The 9,820-nt window shown below is 36.8% G+C and overlaps 1 protein-coding gene across 4 annotated transcripts in view; it reads right to left on the bottom strand.

Annotated features, from left to right (window-relative positions):
• The window catches only part of LOC116298775 (tumor protein p63-regulated gene 1-like protein), a 102,910-nt gene extending 93,354 nt beyond the window's left edge, over window positions 1–9,556 (bottom strand). Inside the window, exons 1-4 of one of the 4 annotated variants that reach the window (XM_089029695.1) lie at window positions 9,216–9,551; window positions 7,088–7,182; window positions 5,463–5,639; window positions 833–1,845 (exon numbers count right to left, since the gene is read on the bottom strand). In XM_089029695.1, the coding sequence (XP_088885821.1) occupies window positions 1,470–1,845; window positions 5,463–5,639; window positions 7,088–7,182; window positions 9,216–9,476 (909 nt within the window). In that variant the 5' untranslated portion in view covers window positions 9,477–9,551 and the 3' untranslated portion in view covers window positions 833–1,469. Of the gene's footprint in view, window positions 1–832; window positions 1,846–2,466; window positions 4,266–5,462; window positions 5,640–7,087; window positions 7,183–9,215 lie in introns of those variants that run through there. The other 3 variants (XM_089029696.1, XM_031707328.2, XM_031707326.2) reach the window with 3 other exon arrangements.
• Between the last annotated feature and the right edge of the window lie 264 nt (window positions 9,557–9,820).

Here is a 9,820-nt window from a genome sequence, read left to right as displayed (position 1 = left end):
TATAGTTGTTTCTGTTATCCCAACATCTCCAGTGTTTCAAATCGGTAGTATTAGGAGTACTAATGGCTGGGAGGAGCCCCTGATTTATTTGAGTGCTTCTATATTCTAAACAATCCGAATCTAATGCAAATGAATTCAAACAATAGGCTTTGCTTATTTGCATTAAACGAGACGAGAAAAAAAATCTACCAGTTTTGTCTGTATTCACAGAGTGGGACAATCACGAACGGAACCACAGATCCATGCTAGGTGAAAGCCCAAGATCGAATTGGAATTTTAGAAGATTTTTGCGGAGGGAGGAAAACCGGAGAACCCGGAGAAAAACCCTCGAAGCACAGGAGAGAACCAACAAACAACTCTACTCACATATGAAACCGAGCACGGCGGGGCTCGAACTCGGGTCGCATTGGTGAGAGGCGGCGCATTAGCAGCGCACGCCACCCGTGCTTAGAGGTTTTGCACCACGTGTCCACGCCCATAATACAGCTTGAGTTGCCTGTGGTTAGATGGCAGAACAATAAGATCCCTTGCTTTTGGGAATTATGGCTGCCGGCACGTGATGGTGCAAACCTCTATTCGACATTTTTAAGCTGGACCTTAGCCAGAAATGCAGTTGCAGTAAAATCTGTTAGAAAGACATAATGCATCGATGATTATTCATATAGCGCCCCTTGTATATATGGCATATGGACCAACTCCATCTTCTACCTCACCCATACATGAAATGGATGCCGTACTAAAAAGTTCTGGCCATCACCCCGGAAAAGAAAACCAAATTGATAGAAAAGGGAAAGCCCAAGAATAACGGTGTAAAACACATGGATTACTGTAGTCAATTTTCAAATCACATTTATTTCAAATTCTTTGAAATTAAAAAACTATAAAGCCTTTAAAATAGCATCGCCAATGAATGAAGTGCGTAAATGACCTTGAAGAATCAGCACTTTGTCTATAATATACTTTATTATATGACCGTGAATCTTAGAGCCTGGACACTAGCAAATCGAGCAATCTGATTGGATAGATCGCATCGCGGACTGGTCTAGATTCTCCGGTATTAACCGGTCCGATCGCATATTAATCTTACGGCGAAAAGTGGTCATATAATATGACTCTTATCAACCGAGCGGGAGGTCTGTACGGGATAATCTTGACCTCGGTCTGTACATTCCGACCTCGGTCAAGATTATCCCGTCAAACCTCCCGCTCGGTTAATAAGATCTAAGTAAAATATTTCTTTATAATAACCATAAAATGTCTAACTTCAGGTCAAATATTAATCTAACTTTGAGCACAGATTTTAAACTGCGTTACCTACAAAGACAATTATCACGGTTAACTACTTCTGTTATATAATGGATTATAGTTTGTATGTGATTTCCTTTGCAACTGGATGGTGTTAGAAGCTCAATTTACCCATTACTGAAATACCAGATTATGAATAGCATTGTAGAAAAAAAATCGGGCTTTTAGTAAAAGACAGTACCTCTGTCCTTACAGTAGCCAAGTCTGCTCTGGTTGACAATCATCGCCGATATCCCTAAGTACACTGTAATGGGCAGTTCTTCCTCAACTACTTCAAAATTTGGCAGCGACATCTTGCTTGCTTCGGTTGCCCGAGCCGCATTGATAGCCTCGATCAGAGCCTTTTCGAATCCTTTGATCTGCACATGCGCAGGGGGGTCAGGCGTTAAGTCATACGTGCGATGATTGGTCAGTGAAATATAAGGAATGTCTTGTGACCATGGGTTCCAGTTTTGAAACAGGCCTGGTTCTAATCTTGCAAAGTGGATTCTGACGCCATGTTGGAGTAGGCGCGGATTGCCGTCAGCATATCCAGTCAGCCTAGGTAGTAAGAGATACACGCGCAGTGTTAACAATACAATCTTATTACCCACAAGCGCATTTCTTTTAATTTCAAGCCTTGAAAAACAAAAACAAACAAAACAAAACAAAACAAAACAAAACAAAAAAAACAACAAAAAAACACACAAAAAAAAACCCAAAAACACACACACAAAGTACAGAAGTACATGAATTATGACATAGGGACATATTCAATACCCCTAATCAAGTGTTCAACCTCCCAAAAGTCGAAGTCCCTTGCAGCATGACGAAATGAATCAATCTGGAGGACAAAACAAAGGTATCCAATTCTCATAGAACGAAATTATTTTGTTTTGTCCTCCAAATTGAGCTCTTTTGACGTCACTTGCAAGGGGTATTTGCTGTGTGCTTAATCAAAACCAAATGCTACGAACAGGACTGTTTTCTTCTCTATAGTGAAGGAGTTAAAGGAGGCTCGCTAGCAGGGTTATAATGCAAAAAGTCCAAAATAGAAATCAAGGGTAGTTAGACTTGCGTTGTTTTGACAGAAGAGGGACCGTCACTGACTCTCCTTATAATTCTCTTCTCCTACTTTTCTTAGTCTATCCAGTGCCGACATGTAACAAGGCCAGCAGCTAGTTACGAAGCATATGACGATCCTTTAATTCATTCAAACATTATTTTCTTAATAGTTTTACAATATAAATAACTAAAGTTCTGAACAGGACAACACGAAATACCAATCAGTGTCAAACTACGTGTTACTTAGCGAAATACTTTAATTAGGGCTGAGGAAAACCCCTCGTTAGTGCCGGAAGGATTATTTTTTAATCATTAATAATGTTTACAACGAGTATAAGACAAGTTAGGACTACTTTCTCTTAGTGTTCTAGCTCGGGTTCAAACGCATTTGGTAATTTTCATCTTGCATAATGCGCTTTTTTTTTACCACGAACGTAATTGTCTCGCTTTCTGATTGGTGGAGAGCCATGGAAAATAGGAAGTGCTAACAGATTATGTCGAGAAATTACGAATCGCTCGGGCACATGTACCTAGGCTGGACCAGAACGCAATTTGTTTGTTTGACTCAGGAAAGGCATCTCAATGAATATAGGTGTTGATGCATTTTATCAAACGAAACCAAAAGTAACAGCTAAAGAATGACCAATAGAGGCTTTGCACCATAACGTGCCCACACCTATAATACAGCTTGGGCTGCCTGTGGTTAGATCCCTTTGCTCTTGGGAATTGAATTATTTCTCATGTAAAACGATTGATTGTTCCCGCCATCTAACATGATGCCGTCACGTGATGGTACAAAACCTCTATAACATGCGTATCATGCTTAAGAAGAACTGTCCTTGTCTGGATGTTCATGGTCATGTATAAAAAGAGTATAAAAAGCCAATATTGTTATTACGAATTTCTTTCTGTAAGTAAAACGATTTTTCATTCATTATCGTGACCTATAACAATCTAGAATGTCTGAGTAAAATCACAGTATCTTTAGCAATAGGTCGTGGCTAAACAAGGAAACAAGTTTACTAAACATCGGGTAGGGTCTGCGCACTTTGAAGATAAAGCGCGCGTTGCTAAGTAACTAACTTTAAGAATGTAGACTTTCGTGGCTAGAGGAAACATTGTTTCCATGCGTCATGAAATGTTTTTGCCGCAGAACGAAAACATTTTTGAGTCTGGGAAGCAAAATTTGTTGCACACAGCGATGTTTCGCAAGTGGCTAAACTTGGAAACATCAGGGAAACATGCGCGCGGTAAACATGTTTCTGGAAAAATGTTTCCTTGTTTAGCCAGGGGCCTAACTTCCTATGATGCGTGAAAATCTAAAAACGTTTTACCATCAATCAGTCATAAAAAAATCTACTTTTAGATTGACCCTTGTTTTTTTTTTTTATAGAATGCTTATTTCTCTCCTTCTAAATCACTCTCTTGTTAGCAAATTAATACATCAATTTATATTATTTTGTGAAGCATTCTTTAAAGTCTCTTGTTGGTGCAGTGATGTGCTAACATGCGAATCTATATGGCAAGCCTTTGTATCTGCAGTAAGGCGATACATCTTTGTCTAATAACCAAAGCTTCCTCTATCACGATTGAACCCCAAAATGCTCCAGTTGTATACAATGGGTGATGCTCCACAATAAACTTGGATTAAAATCGGGTCGTTGTTAAATTCAAGAGAGTCTTCAGCCACTCCAGGGTGAAGTTCATTATGCGCTGTGGTTATTGTACTAACAAGATCTTTCTGGAATCCATTGAGATCCATGAATCGCGGAATATCGTCACGATAACCCAAGGCTTTGTGCCAAGTGAACGTGACAAACGGCATTTCTTTACTCCAGGGATTCCAGTTTTGCAAAAATGTAGGATGGACATTTTTGTTCATGTAAACTCTCAGACCAGTTTGGAAATGTCGAGGGCTGAAACCAAACAAGTCGTTGTTCATGATGACTTCCAGGCCAGGGATTTTTAGCTTTTGTGTTTTCTTGAGAATACATCTTATACTCATTCATTATTCATGAGCTCATCGACCAACCAGGGTTTCTTATTTGTACCACGTGCAGTAGTTTGAAACCCCCATCAAATACGACCGCACCCATTTCAAAGTTCTAGTACTTTGAAATATTTCAAAGTCCTACTACTCGGACTTTGAAATATTTCAAAGTACTAGAACTTTGAAATAAAAACAAACATAGCAAAAAGAGTATAAGATGTTGTGTCAAATACTCGTCACGGTATTCTATTGGGGTTTCAAAATCCTCGTGAAGTTTAAAATTCCATTCGGATTTTGAAACCCAAATAGAATACAGCAACTGGTGTTTGAAACGTTAATACTAATACTATATTGTGTGTGTCAAGAAATTTACGTTTCTGCCAAATTGCAACTGTTAATTAAATGATAAATAAATAAGCACAGTTAATAATTTGGTGGTATTGCTTGTTGTCATTCAACTTTAATTTTTGCAAGCACAGTTATTCAAAATGTTATTAGTGTGATGTGACATTGAACTCAACTAGCAAAGGTAGCTCATGGTTTTGTCGCAAATAACCAAGTTCTAAATGCAGAACAGAATTTGTATTATAATGATAATCATAGCATGAGGCATTGAAATGTCATGGAGATTGTTATAAATGCACTTAATGTACTAATTGAATTTTAGTGTGTAAAACTAATCTTAATGCACTTCAGTGTAATTTTCCCTCATTTCAGACCTTTGTCATTCCCTAGCTTGAGAATATGATTCTTTGCTTGAGTTGTATCTATATTCATGTGTCTTCTCATGCTCAACCATTAAACAAAGAAATGATTCTCTACAGAATGACATGTTGTCTGAAAAGGGAAAACAACATGCCCAAGTGGATTTGGTCAATTTAAAGCTAAGGTAAAGCAATCATCTCAAGTCTTTCAGCCTTCAAAGTCATAACCCTCAGATCTGAGGTAGCAAATAATAAATTATATACATGTGTTCTTTGCAAGTTATATAAATTTATTAACTGGAACTATAGTAACCTAGTTTTTAATAATTTTCTTTTGGAAATATGAATTACTGTTACACAGGGAGTTGGTTTTTGCAAATGATAAATTCTACTCAATAAATCTTTAATTCAGTACTTACATCATCATGGTGTTCTTGGGGTAAGTGAAGCGTCCACTTTGTATTTTGTCACAGCTGATCAGCGGTATTTTACGATGGTCATCCACCCTCAGACCTATGAAATTGTACCTGATCAGCACTAGCTTCTTCTCCGTTATCATCACAATTCTTTCCTTTTCGTGGTCCCAGTGATCAATCCTGTATGCAATATTTAAAAAAAACTCATTAATAATTCATGAAGGAAACACAACAGAAATCACGACCATCAAGGAGGTTTTATATCTTCATTTGCATAAACTTCAACTTGGATTTTCTCTATCAAACTTGGTTCATTTCAAAAAGAATTCAGTACAATATGAAAACTTGTCAAACTCATTAATAATTCATGAGGAAAACACAACAGAAATCACAACCCTGAAGAGTGTTGTAAATCTGATACAAAATTGTGTTCATTTGCATAAAATTTAAGTTGGATTTTCTTGGCCAGATTCACTTTAATTTTGAAAATTTTAGCGAAACACAAAGGAACTAACCTAGAAATTCGACAAGCAATCTACAGTATTTGTGTCTGTGTTGTATCTGTTAAGCTGTTCAATAAATTCGCAGGTCGTGTCTTATCAGGTCTAAAAACATGAGGCCATGCCTCGTGTTTTTAAATCCTGATAAAACACTTCTGCTCATTTATTAAACACTACCTATAAAATATATATATTGATGTTCACAGTTGATACTTGTATTCTGACTTGTTTTCAAGGATGATGTTTAAAATTAAAAAAAAAAACTGGTATAAGTCTCACAATACAGTAGATCTGCTTAGGCTTATACTTCTTCTAACACTTTTCTCATGTTCTGCAATTCTGCTTGCTTTATCACACATGTGTTCTCCTAACACTTTTCTTGTGTTCTGCCAACCCCCGCATGCTATATAACTGCACAGAGCACACACACACGTTTTCTATTTCTTCATTTTATTTTAAACCATATACAATAGGCCTTTTGCAACAACAGGTGACGTGACCCTAGCCCCATAGAAAGAGACATTGTGTCAAAATTAATAACAGAAATGGAAAGACCACCTCAATATTACTAAGAAGGCAATTTTTATTCCTGCTTATAACATCTAACACAGGAGAAATGGCATTAAATATAAAATTGAATATTTTATAAGGATTTGTATGGGGAAATGTGCTGGAGGGCAAGCTATACCACAGCACATTTTCCCATACAAATCCTTACAAAATATTCAATTATATACTTAATGCCATTTCTACTATAGGCAACATTACAAGCTAAAACTTTGCCTAGTTACTAATATTGAGGTGCTCTTTCAATTTCTGGTGTTCATTTTAATAACTAAACTGTCTTTTTTTATAGGGGGTAGGGTCACGTGACATAATAATAATAATAATAACTTTATTAATGTCTCTAATCTTCTAGCCAGGCACAAGTGCCCTACTAATTGGGGAGACATGTTGTTGCAAAGGCCTATTCCTTAGAGTACAGTGTATATATATTTTAAACTATCGTTTATGAGAATTAAAGACAAAAGAATTTCAATACAACTTAAATAAAATAATGAGGGAATAACAAGTGGTTGCAGGAAATAGGATAACATTACGCCCAAGACAAAAACATCTCAAACTTACTCTGTAAGGAGGTATGAGCTCATTATTTTTCCATCTTCTTCCTCATTTATAATTTCCTTGCATTCCTTCTCAATGGCATTAGTAAACTGTCCTTCCTAAAAAAACATGATTATAAGTAATTAATGATTAGCAAGAAGCATTGAGATCCCCTACTCTCTGAGTGAATTCATCTTCAGAACTTGATGCAAAGGAGTAAAAAAAAATCAATTTTAAATGCATTAGGACATTTTTTCCACATTCACCTTTGTTTTTTATACACCTATTTCAATAAACATTACCATCGCCAAAGGCAATAGGTCATTCTGACATGAAAATGGTTTTGTTGAATACAAAGAATCTTGAATCAATTTCAATAAAAACTAAGCTCCAGGTTCTTGATGAGAATAAGAAGCAGAAACGCAAGTAATTCCAGCTATTCTCGTATCTTGGAATAGATAGATAGATAAACTTTATTTACCCTCGGTTTTAAAATGATACATTGCTAGGCCTCTAGCATAGCTCCTAATGATCCGAGAATGACCTATCTCCTATAGCTTTTTTGCCTATTGCCTATAGCTTTTTGGCGATGATAACGTTTATTGAAATAGGTGTATTATCCCCCTAAAGCACGCAGGGGTTGGCAAAACACGAGAGAAGTGTTAGGAGAAGCACGATGCGTAGCGGAGTGCTTCTCGACACTTCTCGAGTGTTCTGCCAACCCCCAAGTGCTTTATGACTGCACACAGCACAGCAAGCAAGTTTTTTATTTCTTTTATAAAATACAAATTACAACAATAGATAGCAATGACGCAACGGAAAGTGCACGCGCGTGCAATGTCCTCTCATAAAGCACGCTGCTCCAAACCATGTTGTTTATTGCACTGGACTTGGGTGAGACCAATTTCGACCTTACTACTCTCCCACTTAATAACATTTGTAAAAATGGACAACACAGAATATACTACACAGGGAAATACTCCAGTTTCGAGTTCTCTGTCTCTCAGGATAGCCTTGATTTGCAGAATATTCATGTTTTTCCAGTAAAGTTGGTAGGATTTCAAAGTGTTGAGATTGTTGAAGTTGTGCATTCTTTACTTTACTGTTGGTCTTTGTGAATGTTAACAGTATACTGATCTGAGGCTAACTCTGAGTAAATCATAAGCTAACTTGTAATCAAGGAACAAAGTGGTAATTTGGAGCTTGAAAAAGATCTATCATATATTAGGAAACAAAGGTGTGTGAAAAAATATCTATAGTTATTTAAATATTTATTTATATTGCTTTTTTCGCTTATTTGTGTTATGGACGACAAGATATTGACATTGAATACAAAACATTAATTAAAGTCAATTTTTAATACCGTAAACGCCCATGTATTAATGGGTTACAAGAATTCCCCAGAGAGTTAAAAGATAAAAGCATAGCTGCCATTGTGGTGCCATTAACAATGGATGCCAATAAGAAAACTTTTGTTAAATGGCAGCATTGCTCCCTGAGAGGCCACAAAGATGTAACGTGCGATCAAAGAATAATGCACTCCCATGCATAATATGCACCCCATTTTTTCATGTTAATTTCAGGAAAAAAGTAAAAAGTGTGTACAAGTCAGCTGTAACCATTTTATTGTTGTTATAACATACATTGAAATTTTTTATTTTCACCTTCATCTAAATTGGGCACCCTGTGATATAACCTGTAATCCTTGGAGCTCAGATCAGTCTCGCTTCAGATACGAAATAAATTCTTAATTAACCCATTACTTTAGAAGTCTGAATTTAATAAAGAAGTTAAAATCTTTTCTCAATCACTTTTTTTAATGCAGATTGTTTTTGACTCATATGACGTCATATAGGTATAAATAAATAATGACAGAATCATATTTAGAACGAACGCGAACTACGTATACCCAAAGAATGGTATGATTTTCTTTGTTGTTTTTTTTAGGGTAAATCAATCCTTAGACGTTAAAAAGAGATATTATTTCAAAATCATTATGACAAGTTAGAAGAAAATAAGCATTCTCGTTTCACAATGTTTTTTGAGTTGTTTTTGAGGGAATCGTGCTTAAACGACATGATTGAATAAACGATCAACAAAGCCCTCGAATATAAAGTCGAGCCAACCAATAATTAACATCATTTATACTTACCCTCAAGGAAAAATACTTCTTAGCTTCCTCTCGTTTCATTTTTTCAGTCAATTCTTGCATCTGTTGTGCTGTTAATGGCGTCGTTTGATTATAAAGAGGTGGGCTGTTACGAACTTCCACGTTTGGTACCTCGCCACTCGTTGCTTCACTGTGTCCTTCGCTACTCATAGCTGAAGATCCTTGGTATCCTGGGGGTGGTAGGGAGTCGATTGAAGGAGTAAGATCCTCGTGATAACCGTCGTTTGCAACGCCTTCCGCCATCTTTTCGTCTTCAACAGATGAACGATTCGAGCACCTGGAGTAATAATCCCCCTCCCACCCCTACTTGGTAAGTTGATTAAATCACAGGTAGCCCAAGTATAAAAACAGTTACGAGCGGCTTAGTCTCCCTCGCATCCGTTTTTAGTGTCGATCTTCACGTTGCGTGACGACCGACACTAAAAACGGATGCGAGGGAGACTACGAGCGGCTGCACTCAGGGTGAATACTGGATTCGGAATTTTGTTCGAATAAAATTTGCTTGAAAGAAACATCATTCCAAGCACAAAAATGTAAAAAAAAAAAAAAAAAAAAAACTGTTCGGTTTTAACCCAGGGAGCCCAATT

This window comes from Actinia tenebrosa, unplaced genomic scaffold, assembly GCF_029948245.1.
Source record: "Actinia tenebrosa isolate PJP-AT-01 unplaced genomic scaffold, QUT_ActTen_1.0 PGA_scaffold14__42_contigs__length_11649687, whole genome shotgun sequence".
Classification (NCBI taxonomy): Eukaryota; Metazoa; Cnidaria; class Anthozoa; order Actiniaria; family Actiniidae; genus Actinia; species Actinia tenebrosa.
This window is presented reverse-complemented; position numbering and strand designations above follow the sequence as displayed.